Source organism: Aptenodytes patagonicus, chromosome 1 (genome assembly GCF_965638725.1).
Source record: "Aptenodytes patagonicus chromosome 1, bAptPat1.pri.cur, whole genome shotgun sequence".
Classification (NCBI taxonomy): domain Eukaryota; kingdom Metazoa; phylum Chordata; class Aves; order Sphenisciformes; family Spheniscidae; genus Aptenodytes; species Aptenodytes patagonicus.
The window spans coordinates 82,766,407-82,788,004 of record NC_134949.1 but is presented as its reverse complement, the minus strand read 5'-3'; the positions used below and the strand labels follow the sequence as shown (position 1 = coordinate 82,788,004).

The 21,598-nt window shown below is 34.2% G+C and overlaps 1 protein-coding gene across 6 annotated transcripts in view; it reads right to left on the bottom strand.

Moving 5' to 3' along the window:
* CCDC91 (coiled-coil domain containing 91) overlaps positions 1–21,598 on the bottom strand; it is a 165,617-nt gene that overhangs the window by 50,208 nt on the left and 93,811 nt on the right. For all 6 annotated transcript variants that reach the window (XM_076344980.1, XM_076345026.1, XM_076345018.1 and 3 more), the window contains 3 exons: positions 6,961–7,053; positions 6,712–6,780; positions 4,748–4,918 (listed from right to left, as the gene is read on the bottom strand). In XM_076344980.1, the coding sequence (XP_076201095.1) occupies positions 4,748–4,918; positions 6,712–6,780; positions 6,961–7,053 (333 nt within the window). The remainder of the gene's footprint in view (positions 1–4,747; positions 4,919–6,711; positions 6,781–6,960; positions 7,054–21,598) is intronic.

Genomic DNA, 21,598 nt, shown 5'->3' with positions numbered 1-21,598 from the left:
GACTTCTAATACCTTACAGCCTCTTGAGACAGTGCTCTACAAAAACTTTTACCATTTCCTTGGTGATACAATACATGTCATTTATCCCTTCAGAGTTATAAGGATTGAAAGAATAGTATCTTCAATTTAGTTAAAAATCAGACGTCTCTAAGTAAAGACCTCAAGTCACTGGAACAGTCAAAACTTTCAGGAAAACAAATGCAATATTCATGTTACTTTAATCCTTTAATTTCTTTAAAAAAAGGAGAAGGGGGTATGTCAAGGTTGCTCCATCAAGCCGAAACATTAACTCAGTATGTCTTATTTCCTACTTTCACTGTAAATTTATCTTTACTCTGCTGTTTCTTATTTGGTAACAAAATATTTGATATTAATCATGAGTTATTTATTAAACTGTCCCCAAGTCCCCAGATTTTTTGCTGGCAATGTTAAATTAATAAAATAAATCTTATATGGAAGTAGCATCTCCTTATCTGCAGACTCAACATCTATCTGACTGAGGACAAACAATTTTTTAAACACAAAGTTTTGTCAAGCATGAATATCTAACAAGTAGAAGCAATCTGCATAAAACTTCCAGATTTGCATCCACTATGGCTCTTCTTGCTGGCCACTCTGCAGCAACAACAACAACAAAAGTCTAAAAAAATACCTGTATCATCCCCGCACAGTAAACATTAATCTTTTCTTCTTTTAAACAAATTATTTAGAAGATGAAAGGAAATCTCACCACCTGATTCAGCAGAACTGTGATCTTCAAAGCTTTATTGTTCTTATGCTAAAATTGCCTGACCAAAGAAATGTTAACTAGCATACTTTAAGGTTTTTTCCAATTGCTTTCTCATATATAACCAAGTTCTACACGGTTCTTCTAGTGCATGTGTTTAAAAACTGGTGAAGAAAATAAAAATTTTTTATTTTATAAAGAAAATTAGTGGATAGTAAATTCCTCCTTTAAAACAAAGAATCAAGAGTCCTAAACATATTTTCTGGTCTAGAAGGCAAAGGAGAAGCCAACAAATTCATACCATTATGACACAGAAATCTATTTTCCCTCATTTTCATAATTTAAATGTTTTACAGATACACAATGGTGCTGCAGTTTTTAAACTATGTCTTTCCCATCTAGTTTATCAACTCTTGCCCCATGCATATGACAATGTCCTTTTCCCTAATGGTTCGTCTAGTTTTACTTTTCAGCGTTCTACATTGATGTGCGTCTTCTCTGTTCTTAATTTACAGCCATTTGTCAGAAACTCTTTTTCTTAAGGCCAGGGCTGTAGGTTCTTGGCTATGATTCTCAGTGCCTGCTGACACTGTAACCCAGCTTCTACTACCAAATTCACAATTCTCTTGAGGTCCTGTTTGGCTGTCAAATTTGGGGTCTCAATTTCTTCTGTTTTGTTCTTATTCAACTCTAACACAGACCAAAATATATTTAAATCACATAAATTATAAAGTGGGTTTCTATCTCTAAGAAAATTATAAAATTTTGAATGTCTTCAAGTTTTTCCATTAATTATTCCTAGAGTTACTTATGAGTGCCATCACCAGAAGCCATTCTGCCTCACCTATTTGCAGAAGACTACAGTGACCCTTTCTGATCTTCCTCTTTCAATTTTGCAGACTTACACTATTAGTGAAGGAAAATTCCTTCTCTTTAATACTATGCTTAATTTCTTTGTTTTAGTTCCAATCAGTAAAGCAAATCTCTTCCAATTAACCTGCAGCAGAATAAAATTAAATTTTAATCTAGGTTTCTATGACAATTACTAGTGTGATACAAGACTAAAAAAGAAAAAGATGGAGAAGTAAATATAAAAATGTCTTTTCTTTCTCACACACTGATTATTTCCTCTGGTGATAAATTGAAGAAGATAAACTAAGAGAAGAGAGATTTTGTTAAAAACAAGTCAGGCTTCTCTTTCCTAGTATTACGTTCCAAAATCATGCGTTAGTCAGAAAGAAAGTTCTCTTTCTTGAAGTAACAGTACTGCTTTTGAAGCTCTTTTTATATGTCTGATACTAAAAGATTGCATGTTCACTTACATTCAACTACACTTAATTGTTTGATTACTTGGTACTAAACATCATAACAGTATCAGGTGACAATTTTGAAGCAGGAAGAATAAAGAATTATACAGCACAAAGAATTAAATGAGGCAAGTGTTACATGGCCACAATTTTATATTTCACTATCTAAAATGTTAGACTGTATGTTTTACTTTTGGCCGTTACAGAGCTGACTTGACAGAGTATGTTGTCTAAACAATAACTGCAAGAAAGTCAATAGCGCAGTTACAGCTCTTGAAAGAGAAATCTTATAGTAAAAAATATAAATAAGAAACAATTCTGAGTGGAAGGCTCTACCCAAAAAAATTAATGTCCGCACACAAACTGCCTGTAGTTCCAAGTGTTTTTCATTGCTAAACCAAAGTCACATCTGACACCGTATATAAGCTATCAGTTGGCACATTAGCTCTGCAGGACTTCTTTTGTTGTCAGACAGAGAATTTTAGCAGTTGTTGTATGTTTATAATAGCAATGGCCTAAAGGAGGCAGGCAAGTTCTTGGCAGAGGTAACAAGTGAAAATTTCTGAAAGAAACAAATTTCTACATAAAAGTCCATCCTCCCCAAAGAATTTGTACTCATTAATCAGAGAATAAAGAGTGTAACTTCAAGTATGCTACACATTTATGTGAGAGAATTTTGGATCTCAAGAAAAATCTGCATTTTCCTAAATTGAAAATAGATTAGGTATTTGAAAAGTGAACCTAACTCAAAGAAGAAATCATCATATATTATAATATGAGATAAATTATTCCTGCTACCATCAAAGTTGTCAGAGCTATTCAGTATTAAAAAAGATGGAATTAACTAATGCCACGTGACTACATAACAGAGAGATATTTACAGGAGAATTAATCACAACACTCTCCAATACCTCAGTGCTACTCACTGTCACAACAAGTACACCACTAGATAAACCAACAGTATCAACTACTTGATCAACTAGCAGCTTCAGCTGAAAAACCTGTCCTTCTGAAAGGCCTGAATTTCTTCCTCAGAAAAGCACTGACATCTCAGTATATTTAAGACTTTCTCTGAAAGAGTACATCCATCAGCATTAAACTACTTCTAATATCATCCTGTCCTGTGACAACTTCAAAGGCAATATCAACAACAAGAAGAAACTCTAGCAGAACGCTCCACAGGGAAGGTAAACCTACCCTGAGTCACTGTCAACTTAATCCGCCACTCTCCCACCCCTGGGACATTTTACATGCTCCCCAAATCCATAAACATAGAACCCTGGCCGACCTCATGCATCCAGCTACAGGACTCCTTCACAAAAGTCTTCAGGATTCACCAAAACTCTCCTCAAACTTCATTACTATAGTCACCCTCCTGTTAATCTCTTCATGTTCCACAAGCTATAAAATTGCTGTCTTTTTCTTTACTGTAGTAAACAACTACTTTATTGCTCTCCCTTCTATTAACAGATCCTCTACACCACTGGTACCAATTCTCATTCTGGATAGTCTAAATGATTTGTATCTAACTAAACCCTGAGCAATTGTTCTCAGCTTGAATTTAGCTTTCAAGTCAGCTGCTTATCTTTTTGTTGTAGAGAAGAGTGAGTGTCTGAAGGCTTATCAGTATAGCAAAATTACAGTCTTGAAAACTGACATCTTATATAATATAAGCAACACAGTATAATAATGGCTTAGCATCAAACCCCAACTTTTTCTGTAGTTGATTAGGTATGAGGTTAATAATTCTGTTTAACACTGGAAAGGGAAATGGGGTCTGTTTCTAAAGAGTTGATTTTTAAACTTCTGTGATATGCTACTTTACTTCTATTTTACTTCAAATTCTAAAGGTTTTTTTTTTTTGTTATTAAGGACATTAAAAAAAAATACAGTAATATCAAATTCCAACACCTGAATGAAACATATCTTGTTTAAAATTCTTCAGACTATAACATTCAAGTATGCCACCAGGAAATCAGTGAATTTACAGACTGTTCCCCCAAATATTTCCAGCACCAGAGACTACAAAATTCAACATTTGGAAGAGTAATTTAACTGCTACTATAATATTTTAAATTAGTGTTTCCTACAATTGTTAAAAGCAGTGTTGGGAATGTGTTAAGTAACATACAATTATCTTTATAGAAGCACCTGTCTAAAAAGTAACTCTAGAAACATTTCTGGTTCGTTAGTGGTTTAGGTTTCAAATTTTCATAACCCTCTTTTTATTTTGTACCTATTCTATTTTTTTGTGTTAGAAAAGTATCTTTTTACCAGAAAAGTATCTTTTTACTAAGAGAAACAATAGAATTCCAGCATAATAAGGAAAAAATGTAACATCTCTTCTCTTCCATAGGTATAAAAAAGTCACCTAAACTGTCTACAACATAAATGCCAGTATCTGAGCTAGTCACCTTGGGCTCCTTTTGAAGTTAGTAGACAAAACCAGGCACTTAAGGGGCATGATTCATCTCATTTCAATATACGTACCTGAAAAGGTTGCAGGAATTTTGTTCTGAATGTGCCAACTTCTCTCCATACACATAGTCTAGATGAAGATAAACTAACAAGATTGATATTTGCAATGCACAGCAACTAGGTGCAGTGATGAATGATAGATGTCACAAGAAAATCTACCACAACATGAGGAAGACATTCAAAAGAAAAAATAAAATACACAAAGCAGGTCCATGGAAGGGTAAAATATACTAACTTGATTATGCTTTCTTTGCTCTTGCATGGCTTCCCAAACAGCCTGGGCAATCTTATGTCTGTCACGTTCTGCTTTCCACATTTTTCTTTCTTCTGCATGAATCTTCTCCATATTTTTCCTCTCCTCCTCTACTGCTTTCAGAACAGCCTCCCGCACAACTTCTTTTTCAGCCTTTGAAACAAATCAGGCACACATAAATGACCAAAATACCCAACATGGGTGCCTAATACATATTACTTCTTGTAATGAGATTTATGAGCTGACAAGATATAGGACATGAATATTTTCACTTCTGAACTATGAGCTTAAATTTATCTTAAGGTGCTACCAAGCAGGTATTACCACTGCACAATGACAGAAAGAAAAAGAAAGTTACAAGCCAGGATCTTAAATTCCCACCTACTGAAAACACAATATATCATAACTAGCTTACTTAATGCCAACACAAAAAACATGCAGCAGAAACCATGTAAGAGTAGGTACACCATGGGCCTCTCTACACTGCTTGGTATTCCCATATATGAGATATTCTTGCTCTTATCTACAAGTATCTAAAGTCCAAAAACAGTCTGAGTGCTTTCTGTGGCAAAGTAGCCAATACATACGTAAAACAAATGTGTCTTCCCTCCCAAAACTCCTCAGCGATACATTCTACAAGAAGTACTGTCTCATAATTTTTTTTTTCCCCCACTATTTATATTCAACCATTACATGTTTATATTCAACCATTACATGAAATCATCAGAAGACACACACTGAATTTGAAGTAACAAGGACAGCTCTACACATGCTGACCCACACAAATATATTTATCAGGAAGACAATCATTGCATAATATCTACAAATAAATAATGGCAGGCTGAAGTTCAAAATAAACAAACATGGGGTGACAAACCACACCCACACCCCCCTCAATTTTAATAAGCTTACAGGTCATTCCAATGCCCTTTGGTGGTGATTACGGAACTGGTCAAGTGAAGTTATAAATGGCAAAAAATAGTGGGTCCCTCAAATACCTACACTTATAAATAAAGCTGTTTCTTGCAATTCATTGGGACTTGATTATTTATTTAGACATATATAAAATATAATAAAAATGTAAGTTGAAAAAATGTCCTATTAAATTAAGATATTTTATTATACACACATTTGCCCCTAGATACCAACCATGTAACAGATGTTTCTTGTGTTACTGAATGTTATTCAGAGAGGTGCTCAGCTAGTGTGCATATACTACCTATGAAGATACACAGGAAATGATAATATAGCCTAACCAATTGTGCTAGGTAACATACATCACTAGTTTTCCCTAGCTAGCTCATTACATGTAACTGAAATTTTGTACTGGATTCTGCATCAGTATTAGAAATGAAAGATAGCTTAACATTTACAAAATTACTGTCCTAACCCCAATGCACTTAATAATGAAATAGACTGAAGAAATCATATTTAAAAAAGTGAATACTAACTTTTAGCCAAACATTAACTTAAATAAAATAACTGAAAACCTGTTAAAATGTCCAAATTTTTATGATTTATAAAATAGTTCTGTCCTCATTGAAAATGACCATATTTAACAAAAGTTAAATAAGACACAATGCTAATTGTCTTAAGATCATCAGTTGACCCTGCTACCTAGCTCTTCAAATCAAGATGTATTGATGTTAACTGAAAGACCACGAAACCAGATATTCAGGAAACACCAACAACCGAACTGCAATATTGTGACTTCCTGTTACAAACTAATTCAGAGGCTATCTTAGACAGAATAAGTTACATAGACTATCTGTATTAAGGAATAGGATATAACAGATACGTTCATGATTTATAGAACTAGCTTCTTTTAAACACAGATGAGAACATAGAGTTTGACAAATTTAATTATGAAATGAGTTGCTGAACTTGGCATTTGTAATGACACACATGGAATCCATATTGTATGTCTACTACTTAACAGGAGATACCTTTGCAGCAGCTGCCACAGCCTCCTTACTTCTTTGTCTTTCTTCATCCAAACATTTGTCAAGCACTTCCTGTAAATGTTATGAAAAATTAAACTGCAATACACAATAAAGGAGTGGCTAAAAATCATTTCAAACAGTCAAAGTGCTTGAGAAAGCTTCCTCTTCCTGTCAATGATTGTGACAGGATCATTCCCAAGGAACTCCATGGTGCAGATCAGACCTGTTTTTTTTGATAAATAAAAGCAATACCTTGTGTTTTTGCGACTGCTGCATCAAAGCTTCTTCTATCTTTTCTGATAACACTTCCTTCTCTGCTTCCAAAATGTTGAGAAGTCGCTGATGCTATTTGGGAGAAAACATCCATATTATTGTAACCACAGTCTGCTAGTAAAACAGACAAAAAGAACTCATCCAAGACGCTTCGGTTTGTCGGTTGCTTACAAACAACTTAAAATATAGATTCAGTTCAATAACACACACAGCACTCCTTTAATTGATTTCATGTCATGAAAAAAAAATTACAATAAATGTTTAGCTTCCTGATTATCTAATTTTTCCTCTCAGTCTGAAGACTATTAGGAAAGAAGTTGAAAAAAAAAAATCACTACATAAAGGCAACACTTACAAAATTTATAAAGATGATCTAAGCAACACCACACTTTAAACATTTAATTTAAACAGCTGCAGATTTTAAGTTATGCTTGCACTACCTCTCAGTTATACATATAGAGGGCAGAAGACAAATGTTTTTTTTTTTTTCAATCATTTGTGATACCATGAACTTTGAAAGCCAGGAAATGAGAGCAAAAGAGAATGCGTCTTTCTTCTAATTTTCTTGTAATCCAAAACATTTTTTCAGGGAGAAAATGAACACTGAAATAAAGTGGCCAAGTAGTCTATACATAGATGTATAATCTGTCAACTGTTCTTAATAACAACCCATTTATCTGTTTTTCACTAAACCAAGTAAAGCATTTCAAAGATGTGGGTTTTGTCTATAAGAGCTAAGCTGTTTTCCAAAACTAAAAATTATTACTGGAAATTATTGATGTCGGATATTTGTCATGAGATAATTGCTAGCAAATCAGTACACTTTTTTACATGTTATTTAAGAGATGATATCTTATAACCTTAAAGTATACTATCCATATATCCATAATAATATTTTACAAGATCACCAAAAGGAAAGTGTAACAGTAGAGTTTTATATTAATAAAAGTGTGTATCATGAACACACAATTTTATACACAAACACTTATGCAGGCAAATACCCCTTTCACCAGCATTTCTAAGAAACAGTCATTTCCATTTCATGAATATTATGTCTCTAATGGCAGCTAGAAATACATTACCAAACTGCAATACTATGTTCTGAAAAATATTTTTTCATTTGAAGAATAGAATAGAAAACTTCTAGACTGCTTTATAAAATAAAACACCTATCTGCCCTTCCAGGATAAACATGTAAAGAGGCATTTCCTTGTGAATTTACTTAAAATAGGGCTGAATGGAGCAGACATATTCTAATGGAAAACACCTGTGGAAGGAGTGGTGAAATTCACATCATGGATATACTTAATGATGTGTAACTATTCTTGTGGAGTCAGTATTTTCAGACATGAGCTTTAACTATCAGGGCACTTATCGAAATTATTTTTTCCCAGTAACTCAAAGGTGAAACAATAAATGGATTTTATTAGTTAAATGATCTCCATGACTCTTCACTTGACTGCACAGACTACAAATCTGTAATTTCACTTTTATTTGAAAGAATGACACAACAGAAGACAAACATATGCAAATATTTTATCAGACATATGCCACAAATCAACGTTTACTAATATTAATTGAAAGACTGAAACTTTATTTGCTTCAGTCAAGAATCAGCAAGAGACTTTCTACGGAGAGCTCATTAAAGAAAATCACATCTATCTTTAAGACACCTACATTAGAATGGCAGTCAGCTTGTTCAGCAAGATTAGAATTTTTAGTGTAAAACTTGCAGGCATTTAATTCCAGTTTGACTGTGACCATCAGATTTCTAGGTTAGATATGAAGACTGTGTATGCATATTTCAAGTTGCCATAATGGGCCAGCTACCAGATGTATGTTCCAACATTCCCCATGTGACTACAATTTTCAGCCTTTAAACTTCAGGGCAGTTTTAGAAATTTTATTTTACATATATGTGTAAGAAAACATTCAAGCCCAATCTGGAAGTCCTGAAATAATGCAGACATTTGCATTAATACAATATAGAACATGTATACATGGCCAATGGTGACAACTAATGTCTGTTTTCCCTGCAGATTAAATACTTTCATGACTACAGCCTTCCGCATGACCCCAACCTCATTACTCAGCAGTCTACTTTTCATAAACCTGTGGTAGACCTACAATCCTGAAAAATACAGATATTGGGACCAAAACTTTTTTACAATAGAGAAACCTGAAAAGTTCTGATCTTTAATACACCTCTGAAGTGAAAAATGTATCTCCTTCACTGCAGAGAAGAGTGACCAACTAAATCCAGAGATCAACTCTGTATAAAACAAGAAAATGTTACTCCAGCTGGTTGTTACAATAATAAGGAGTTTAACAACACCTGGACGTATCTGTCAAATTCAATCAATTCCATGGAGATATAGCATACCAAAGAAATGGAAATATAGACAGCAGTGTAAAATAAATGAGTTTGCTTCTTGTGGAAGCATAAAGGGAAATCTTTAAAATACAATATACTGCTTTTGCTTGCCACTTTAACTACAGAAAAGGTTGCCTAATGAGTAAACAATTACCATTAAAATGAAGGCTGCTGTGACTGCCATTTGCAGTATGATCACTTTAATTGAGCTTAGGATCTCCTATTTCCTTAGTAGATTAGAAAATCTAGATGGCATTACATTTTGAGTTTTATGGAATTCACAGAAATTCAGTAAGAACTGTACTAAGAATTGTATCTCTGTATTAAAACACACTAGTTCCTATTTTTCAAGATACTAGAGGTAACTTTGTGAGCACATTTAGAATGCTTTCAATGATTTTTGGCATATTTCAAAGCAACTTCTTTTATATTATATAGCATCCCCATTTCTCATGGAAACGTAAAATTTATACTTTCAAGATTGTAGGCCTTTTGTGAATAGCTTGGCATGTCCTTTCCTATTATAATGTAAATGTTTATTCATGTGGAATAATCGTTCCATAAATGGTTACCTTCATATCTGAACTTCCAAAAGTTCATATATCATCACAAATGTTGCAACAGCTGTCCATACAACCCAGTAAAGCAAATTCTCTTGTACTAGTCCTAGAGAAATACCTTGAAGAACTGTTTATTTGGCTTCAGAATTTGTATTTGGCCAAATAGTTTTCTTTTTCAGAGAGAAACGTACCTCAGCTATTAAATTACATAAATTATATGAAAAGAAATAAGTAACTGGAAATAGACAAAGCAGAATAAAATAATGTGAACTGCTTCTCCCTGAAACAGGTCCTGAGTCCAGAAAACCCATATTGCATAGTTAGCATAGATAAAACAAAAAGGATGAAAGCTTCCATTCTGCATGTAAATAATAAGCAATTTAATCAAGATCTTTCATTTTTTTCACAGTACTGTGCCCCACAGTAGTATTAACCCTCATACAGAGCCATGGAATCTCCTTGAAAGCTGTGCTTATTAAAATGATGTAAAGTGAGCTCAGTGGTATTATTAATCCATTTTATAGAAAAGAACGCACCACCTTGTCATCTGAATTCCTTTTTACAGAAGCACAGATCTTTCAAGGCATATTCGGGTACCTAGGTTATGCATAACACTTGAGCAGAAAATGTGGGAAGTTATGGACAGTAAAGGTTTCTGTGCATTCCCTCTTCTGACAGCGATCAAGGAATTTTAGCTATTTCTGTATAATGACAGCATTCTGACAGACTTTGAAAAAAGCAGTAATGCAAAGGAAATGATTAATGATTGTATGAATAGAATTCCAAGCTGTTAGTTTAAATGTCTCTGCACAGCAAGCTATTGTAACCCCTCTGGAACTAGTCTTTAAATTAGGGCAACTCGCTTTGTACTTCAGATTTTGAAATAATCCATATACCTTCTAAGTAGAAGTTATTGTATACAAGCATTAGGTACATTAATTTTCTAGATGTATGCAGAATGACTTTGGACTGTGGTACTAAATGGCCACGATGAAATTTATATACAGTCAGTGCTTCCTCAGTCGGTCTTTCAGATGAAGTTATTAAAGGGAGTTGAAGGTTAAAAACATATAAAAGGTGACAGTTTCACTTCAGCACTTACACATTTGAGAGCTTTCAAGTGCTCTTGTATTTTTAGCTAACAGGAAATAACAGGATGTTTTAGGTTCATTTACTTGGCTTGTAGATTTTTGTTCAACTATAGCAAAGGTCTCTTAATAATACAGAACATTGCTGAATTAAAGATCATATATGTGGAGTTAAATCCCTACACGTAAGCAAACTTATCCCATAACCCCCTCCTCTTCTTAACATAAATAAAAGCTATAGAAAAGATGTGAGTTGAATGAATCTCATTCAGCATTTCTAGTTTCCACAGGTAAGAATTATGAACATGTTCCTCTCTCTGTTAGACAGTATTAAAGGAATAAAGGAAGAGCACTAAGACTTAAGGCACCACTCTGAGCTATCTAAACACAGAATTTTGATTCCCGAGCATTGTAGAGGCTACTTTCTCTTAGGCTCATCCGGACATCAAAGTTGGAGGTCTCCTGGTAATTGTACCTGTCAGGAGGATATTGCCCATACTTCAACAAGTAAACCTAATAGAAGTCTTCAAGAAAGAGTGATCAGTCTCCTGTAAGTAGGCTAATGAGTTCATCAGACCTAACAGTCCTATGAAAAATAATCAAGTCTATTCCAGTTTTCCTGTGAAAGTTATGATGGAGACCTACTTATGGAGCCTCACATTTGGGAAAGAAGCACCTAACCTGTGTAGACTATAAGACAGTATCCATGAAGTTTCTAAATGGAAGTTGAAGTGAGTTTTTTCCTTTGTTAATCAACAATCTAAGAACCAGAAAACAGGTAGGAAAATTCTAAACATGTTGGAGCTTAGAATCCAATTATCCAGTTGTTATTAAACAAATATATCTTACTGACACTCTGGACTAAAATGCTAAAATGGACATAGATGAAAAGTTATGGCTACAGATAATCTTAAAAAAAAAAAAATTGTCCTGAACTGGAAACATGGTGAATGAATCAGCATGAGGCCAAAATAAAGCTCAGTGAAAACTCCAGTTTAGTGCAACAAGGACGTTTTCAGCCAGCGTAAGTTTACTAGGCTGAACACCCACATTGTGCATGTGATGTATAAGGCACAGCAGACTGTAGGACACTACGCAGAGATACTCAGCCAGATCTAAAAACCTTTAGCTTAGGTGCAACAAATAGTATAGCTCTTTAACGCATCACTTTGCCTAAACCAATTTCCATAGCCCAGCACCCTTACCTAGCCCTCTGACAAAGCCGTAATTTGCTTCCTTTTATTCCTTAGGCAGGGACTATAGGGTTGAGTGCAAAATTCTGATGTATAAAAATTCTGAAGAGCAAATTGTAGTGGGACATGATGGCCCAGTGAGACACAAGAAAGTGTTTTCCAATAAAAGAAAAAACCAAAACTTTTTAAGAAAAGTGCTATTCCAAAGTGGAGAGAAATACTAGTGTTTCTACCCTACTCTCTGGAAAGCAGCAAGAGAGGATCAAGAAGAGTCTTCTGAAAATCAACTTAAAACAAAAGGCATTCAAAAATAGGTTATAATGTTTTCCTCCCTGCAAGAAGTTCTCTAGGCAATGGTTCCAAATGAAAATCGTTTGATGTAGATTCAAATATAAATACAGAGGTCCTGTGGTTTTTCTTGATTCCTGTAAAAAAGAAATCAAAAAAGTCTTTCTTTTTTTCCTGGAATGTGAGTCACAGAAGACATTGTAAACAGGTTTAATCACAATAGCAACTAGTCAGTCTTTTTTGTTATTTTTATATATTAAATTTATTTCTGGGGAATCATGACACTTTTCTTTCAGGTAAACATCTTTTGAAGGATTACATAGTATATATTATAATAATTCATGGAGTGAACGAAATAATGCAGGATATGAGCTATTTTACAGCTGAAACACTGTATTAAAGCTATTAATAATGAATGCTCATTTAGTACAGTTATAATTCCTTGCATATTCCTATTAATCCTAAACTGCAAATTTAAAGAAAAATGGAAAATAGGGTGTCTTCCATGAACTGAAATGCTTTTTAAAAATATAGATGGTTTCTTCCTGGGCCCTGTACTGTTTCATTTAAAAGGAAACGAGTACAGGATTTCATCCACAAATGAGGATGCAGTTCTTTTGCTATAACTAATAGGCATCAAATTTATGTTTCTGCACGTTGGCTCCTTCACAATATTGAGTAAATCATCATGCACAGATCACCAAATTCAGTATGGATAAATTCATTTTGTTAACTGCTATTCATAGCTTATGTAAAAGTAGTCAGTTAGATAATAATTCAAAAACAAAACAGCAAACAACATCACAGAACAACCAAAGTTAATATTAGTATCCTAACACTAAACAGAAAAAAAAGCTTGCATTATTTGTAGTATCACTGCAACAAAATAGTATTTCACACTTTCAGAGATCTTCTGTCTGAGGAAACTATTTTCACGCACTAATGAAATGACACTTGGAACCTTCTTTTAATGGCATCGTTCTGAAAAACAGTATATTAAGACATATGTATGTCTAATTCACCCTTAGTGAATGACCAATTTTTCTTGTAACAAAAATCTACTGAATTTTTTAATCTAGTGAAACTGCATTGTAGTTAGTAGCTTAACAGAAGAAACGCAGGCATAATAAGAGTTTATCTCTCATCTCCAACATATTTTTTTTTCCTACCTTCATTACATATGGACATAGAACAATCCCTGTCCCTCGAGATTTGGGAAAAATTCTCTTGAGAAGCATTTATCAAATGTTTCAGTACTTCATTCATCAGCAGGAAAAATAAACGACTGGATTGGGCTTTTTAAGAATTCACCAATTCAAATTTGTTCACCTATTTTAACAAGAAATCTTCTTAACCCACAAAGTTCTACTTTTATTTCTGTCTCTCATGAAGGAATCTAACAGTAGGAAGAAATAACACAGGTTGTGGGAAACATTATCTCTATGTGAGAGGGAGATGACATAACAAAAACACACAATTATAGCATCATAATTTTGTAGTGTTATCAAAATATGTCCATTTCTACATCCTATACAAAATACTAACCTGAGGAAAAAGGCAATCTTATTAAAACACAAATAATAGTTTTCTGCTCCTGTAGAAAGGCTGGCTATATTTAACAGCATATTCTTTTATAATGCACCTTTTCTTCACCACTGCTAAACTATGCCCAAGTCAAATGACAAGATCTGGTAATCGTAACTGGTTTCCTACACTGTCCTCACTATCTGTGGCATCTGAGTGTTTGGCAGCACAAGGTGGAAAATCTGTCTGAAGAATTCCAACATCTGTTACATATTTCCACTTCCTCAAATTATAACTTATTACTGCATGGTTGAACTGTATCTTTTTGCCAGTTTGAAGTCCAAGTGGCTAACAAAGCAGCAAAACTTTTCTAAGAGAAAGCTCAGGAATCAGCAAAACATTATTAAACCAGAAAAGTTAAAACAATGAAAATAAAGAAAAATTATAATATGGTAATAAAATAACTAAGCCTATACTCGTACTCAGGGTTCCACTCAGCAGTATACAGACAGTATGTAAACTGTATAATTTGAGGCACATCAGAGGCTGAAATTAAGCTTAAAACATTTTGCTGCATACGTGCTTTATTGTTTTTACAAATAAAGTAAGCAGCTATACAAAGTCACCTAATAATGAAAATACTTTTCTCAGAAAGCATACATAGTAATAGAGACTATTAAAAAACCCACAAACTTTGAGGTTCTAAGGATACAGAAATAAGGAACTTCAGTAAAAAATATGAAAAAAAAAAAAGTATTAATTAGCCCTTCTGTTTTTGTGATCTAATCCATTTCACAGCCTGTATGAGTTCTCACAGAATTGCTCCATCTATCAGGAAAAATAAAAGGAAATGAACTCCTAAAATATGAGCAATATAAACAGCAAATTGTTCAGTAAGAGAAGATAGCAAAACGGAGGGGGAAAAAACAAATCATTTTTCAATAATAGCTGACAGAAAAATAACTGAGGAGAAAAATCATACTATATTACCTAGTTGTTCAGTATTGACAAGAGTTGATGATATAAATTCATAACAAGTAATGAAAATTTTAAGGAAACTTGTTATATAAGCAAAAGGCAGAAAGCAAAAATCATAGTAAAGAGCTACTCTCAAGTGGAACTTGACAAATCCAAGGAAGCAAATGCAATTTCCAAATAAGATTTTTGGTTGAGACTCTGAAAGTATCCTGGCTGAATTAACAGTGCAAAGGGACTGCAAAATCATCCTTTAACTAGCTTGCAATAGTGGGCAGATTCAAATGAAATTAGAAGACTCTGGTAAGGATTTACATTTTTTCAAAAAATAGATATGCCTTTGGATTTTAGCAATGTAACTTTTACTTTGGGAGGTAAATACTAAGCAATACTCAATACAAAGTCAACACATACAAAACCAAAACACAGAGTAAGGATAAATCAAACTTTTTGAGGATTTAAGGAAAAAAAAAAAAAAAAACCAACTAAAACAAAAAACACAACCAAACCAAAAAAAGCCTTCCCAGCACAGGAATAGCCAATTCTTGATCTTTTCACTCTAATTCGCTCTATATACGCAGAAATCATGGAAGTATTATGAATTTAGGAATAAATGACTCAAATTGACAACAGGATTCTAATAAATACTTTTTTCCCCCTTTACATAATCAGGAACTATCAGAGAATAAAGAAGTTCTGAGAAAGTCTAACTTTGCTTTTGGCAGAAGAGCGGCAGACCTGAAAAGACACATCTAGATGAACTATGTTTAAGGATAAGAGGTTAGGTGCAAAGTCAATTAGATGAAAACGTAATGGGAATGACTGATAGGAAGTACTTCATTTTGGAGGGAATGAATAAACAATTATTATTCCCACAGCAGCAAACTGCAAGACTTCTGAGAACTGAGATGAAATGCCCAAAGAAGGGGACATGATAAATACTCTCAAGAATTTCCAAACCTATCACAGTTGGAATTAATGAACCAGAAAGGTTATGTCCACCGCATCCTTCATTTTTTCAGTCTGCAAGTCTTCAGGATTATTCAAGTACCTACTACTCTCACCACAAAAATTGGCTAATGTCTCCTAAAAATGCAAATATTCAAAATTCTCTAAGAATCTAGTTTGCATATGCTCCCTTCAAGATCAGGCATGAAATACATTTCTCAAGTACTACCATTAGATGGGAGAAACATAGAAACTCTTTTGTTTACAAGAGGGGAAAAAAAAAAAAAAATCAAAGTTCACAGAATAAACATTATTATATAAACATGCTGCACATTATGAGTAGATATAAAAACAAGATTTGAAATAATAGAAAATTATACTTCCTGACTGTGGAACTAAGTTGCTGAGTGAAATAAAACATTTTCTCTGGCAGTCACTTGCTATACAAGACAAGTACTTTTTACATTCGACATTTTAGGAATTGTCGGGGGACTTACTGGTACTTTTCACAGAAGGCTATGCAAAACACATCAAAATGCATCATCCAAATACTGGAGAAGGTAAGGTATCTATCACATTCCAGCAGCTCATTACTATTGTCACACCAGTCTTCTGCTTGTCCACAAGCTGTTCTTGGAAGCATCATACACTTCAAAAAACTGAGTTCTAGCAAATGGAACTTTTATTCTGACTGACCTTTCAGCAAATTGTTTTCAAATTGAAGATAAACCAGTACTTTTCTGAGCGTGTCTCAAAAAAAGGGCACAAGATTCCATGCACCATCCAACAGATTTTGAACTACTATGTCATGCAAATGACAGCCAACATCATGATAGAGTGGAAAAAGAATTAAGGACATGGGGCTAACTCTACTTATCTTAAATGTTGTTGCATCTACAAATGTGAAATTTGTTTCATAGCTTCACATAAAATCATCACGAAAAATATCAATATGCAAAAGTGCAGAGGAAGCATTTAACAGAGTTCTTTCCTTTCTGTGTGACACTTCCAGTACTGTTCTGCCTCCGCAATTATACTAGCAGCTCCTTTGGCTTCTTAAACTATGGAAAAAAATTCAACATAATATACTCTATACCAAGGAAAACTGCAGGCCACACATCCTTAAGGCACATCCTTAAGGGTTTACTGAGTAGAAGAAAAGAAGTCCAGCCCAGGAAAGGAATATGGATGCAACTGAACTATAGAATTAAAGACTTCTATCCCTTGTCTGTCTTTATTCTTCTTTTACGTGAATCAAAATGGAAAATATGCAGACTAACAAAATTAAAAAATTAAAAGGACCACAGTAAAATATTTCCCCTTAACTACATCCAAGCATGAAAACACTACGCAGAATGTCCAGTTGTATCTCCTTGATTGATACTGTTTCCTCAGGAAGACATAGAGAAAAGGAGGAATATTGTCAAGTCATAGTTTAGAGATGGAAATGTGTGATCTGAGCCTCACTTCACATATACTTTAATCCCTCCCCATCCAAGAATGCCTGTGTCACACTGCTTAGAAGACAGTGAGGAAGGAGACCCATCAAGGTAAGGAAACAAAAAGTGCAAGATAAATAAATAGAGGGAAAATGATTTCTCATAAATGAGAAGTGATTTGCTGCAGGTATTTAAGATTTTATTTTACCTTAATACACAGATCATTGACTGTTTTAAAAAGAATATAAAAATCAACCTCAATATAGTTTACATTTTTAACACCATCTACTTTGCATAGTGAGAGAAATTTCTGATACATCATCATTTCTAGGGCTTCCAGTGAAAACAGGTCATTCCTTTTACATTGTCATGCTCATGGTCCAGCAACCTTAATGAGAAAATTCCTTAGAACATCCTAGTCCTACATAGTAAATACTTTTAAATAATAGATGTTTACTTACTCCATCTTTTTACGGTGCCTTTTATGGTCCGTGCTTTTTAAAGTTACTCAGTCTCTATGTCTTCTCTATGTTCAGAAGAAAAACCTACTTTGGTGTTTGAACAGACTACTTCTATTCAAACACTGGAAAACAGGGAAAGCTGAAAGACACTCTATTCCACATATGAAGTATGGAACAGCATAATATTGCCAGCGATACCTGCCTCTGCTAGCTGCATCCAGGATCCAGCCCAGGCAATTGCTTAGTTACAAAGTCTCAGTGACGAAACCATATTTCTCCATAAATATGAGATCTATTTAATGAACTTAAATTACATATATATAAAAAACTGCTGCTCTTTCCCACTAAAAATCAAAGTATACATAGCCTGTAGACCTTTTCCATGCCTCATGTCATAAGAGATTGCTAGCACTTACTAAAGAAGGTAGAACTATGATCTAAATTTGTCAGTAATCTCAGAGAGAGATAAATTTTACAGTCAGATGTCTGGTTTGGTTTTGGGTTTTCTTTGGGGTTTTTTGTTTGTTTCTGTTTTTAATATTCATACTTTACAAGATACATATTGTTCTACCCATGTGGCATCTCACTTCTAGCACTGACCACAATACCTGATATACTGAAGCACTTTTATTAACTTGCTGTTATATGTGCCTTCTTTTTCTGAGTATTAAAAATTTCTATTCAAAAGTTTGTTGATCATGTTTTTCAGTATGTATTTTCATAGAGCATGAGTTAAAACACAAAATCAAAGTTGGTGTTCATTTTCAGGACACAAATACGTTTGTCTCAGAAAAAGGATGAAATATGTGATTTTCCAACTTGTAAAAAAACTGACGTGTTTTCCAATGACATCTTCTCCAATATCATCAAATGCTAGAAATTTACAACTGACATGCATTGCTTTCCTAAATATTCACTATATGACGTGACTGATTCCTGGCATAGAGGAGAAGAGTTCTCATTGTCCTGTTCATTGATGAAGGGCACCATGACCCTGGTGCCCCTGAATATGCCATGAAAATGCCTGGTTTGCTTTTTGAAATGTTGATATGAGAGTGTGTGTCCTTGAAAAAAACAGCAGCCCTAGAGATTGTCCATTACAGTGATCATCAATTTCTTCGAGGGAACTGGTCCTTTCAACACATTCCAGGAAAGGGGGAAGGGGACCCATAAGCTCCAGACCTAGGGGACATTTGAGATTGGATATTCAAGACAAGTGACGTTAATGGAGTAAGAAAAGGGTAGATATAGAAATACCTGGCATCTGTGGACAGTAACTGAATAGTAACTGATACCGCCAGCTCATCTCTCAAGTGTTTGTTTAAAGAGCAATGGATAGTGATAACGATTAAGACAGAGGGAGACTTCACTGAAAGGCAGTTCAGTATAGTATGTCAGAGAGTATATTGAACTTCAAGCAGATGAAACTAAACCAGAAAATAGACCAGAACATTCTTACTTTAGGATCAGTGGGGAAGGCATCTGTCAGAAGGGCCAAAACAGAAAACTGCTCAGAATTTTACTTTGGAGAAGTTTCTGCAATTTTAGCAATGTTCTAAACCACAGACCTAAGGAGTTAGATCTAGTAGAAGAGTACAGTGAAAAGACAGCTGACAGACCTGAAACAAGTTACAGAACTTAAGACAATTTGTGTTGATGGGCTGATGGTTCCCTCCTGTAGATGATGATGATGTTACCTATAGCTAGCCAGTATGCTGAAAAACCTCACGCGTAATGATCAAAGATGAATTGCAGAAATTTGTCCAGCAGGAAACTGAGATAAAACCATAGAACTAGGCCTTTCACATCTTCCCCTATCCAGGAAGATACAGCCTTGTACACTGACTGTATCAGCAGCATGGTACCTCTCTAGACAGACTTTTAACATGCATCTCCATCACAGGCACACCACCATGATAAAATACAGCTTCAAAATCAGAAACTTAGATAAACTCTTAACAGTAGGTTAAAGACAAGCAGAGAAAAACAGCCTTTAGTCCTTCTCAAAGAGACATTTCCCCCTAAATTTTAGGGGGAAAATGGGATTAGGAGAAAGCATGAGGAAGGAGTTATTACATGAGATAATCTTTATTTTGTGGAACTGGAAATAAAACAGCAGAAAATTTAGAAGGAATGGCAAATGAGGACAAAAAGTTATGTGGGTTGACAAAGTTTTATGTGGGCTTAAAAGTTTGAAGGTAAAATACTGCTTGTAAGGCAAGAATATTAGTAGGGAACAAAAAAAAAAAAGCAGCTATGTTTGTGTATAGAACATACTTGCACTGTGTGATTACTGCTGCACCAAAAAAATTCTTTGCAGTGATACAGATACTCATAACTCTCCATGTAAAGGTGGATATGCATGTACAATCCCATAACATAGAATATTAATCAACTTGGTGTATAATCATTAGTAATCATTTCAGCAATCTTAACTGTTAGCACAGAACAAAATCATTTGAACAAAAACAAATGTTAAAACAAACACCAAAGCATACATTTAAGAACAGATGTATTAAAAAAGAATAAAAACATACTACACATTTCTCAGATCTCTTCCAGCAGAGATTTATGAGTCAACAAAATTTGCCAGTATAAATCCTATTTTATTAAACCTGGTAGTTCTACCATAAGCACTCACACTTGTCTACTTGATTAGGCTTCAAAAGCCCAGTTTTATATTGCAATTAAAGGTGGTAAACCTTGATTGAGTTGAATGAGAAATGACTTGGAAGTTTGTGAACAAAATGTAAACCTTTTCTGGGATCCAAAGGGGGTGTTAAATTGTGTTAAATGTAGACATGATGTGAACTGGGCACCTGTGTTATGTCATAAATAGTCTCCTGTCTTACCACCAAGAATAGGTCCCTTACATTGTCGGGTTCTCCCCAGGTAAATCTGAACCTCTTGAACATGTTTTCACATTTCTGTCCCCACCTTTTTGTTTGCGATGCAAATGTAACACATCATGGGAGCAGTATTTTTGCTCAATCTGTAAGTACACCCTCAAAAAATCTTCCTATAATTCTTCCAGATTTCATGACATTCACCCTTTTTTAACATTCAGAAAGTGATATCAAGTCAGTAAACAATATGCTCATTTCAGAAACACAAAACATTTTCTTAAAATTCATTTTTACTTGCTTTTTAGGCAGAGCTTTATGGTAATCATTAAATAACTGTAGTTCTGTGCAATAAACTCCTCATTCACGATGGAATCGGTTTCTCCAAACTATCACATCTTCCCTTCATACTGTTTATACAGATGCTTATATATTTAATAGATGTTTGCACTAAGCGTTAATTGATATGGTCAGAACAGTGAAATGGTCATAAAACACTGTTGGAAATGGTGGAATACTTCAAGTGGACTTTTGATGTACTTAGGTCTAATATACCCCAAGAAAATTAAATAAACAAACTATTATCCTTTTTATTTTTACTAGAATTATTGCTAACAGTACTTAAAAGATAACTGTTAATACTGTTAATTGCAATGTAAACAACTTCAGGATGCTATTAACAAATTAGCTTTTTTTTTTTAAACTTATATACTAATGTTCATCATTATTTTGATTCAAGAGCTGCACTTAAGTCAAACCAAGATATTTTCAAAAAACAAACCTGGTTTTTACTCATCAGTAATTGCTGTGATTTCAAATACTTGCTATGCAGTGTGCTTTTACTCAAGTCATGTTAAATGAGCCAGTACAGGCCTATTTACGTATATATATTTCTGAATATTATGTAATTCCTCATAGCTAGGG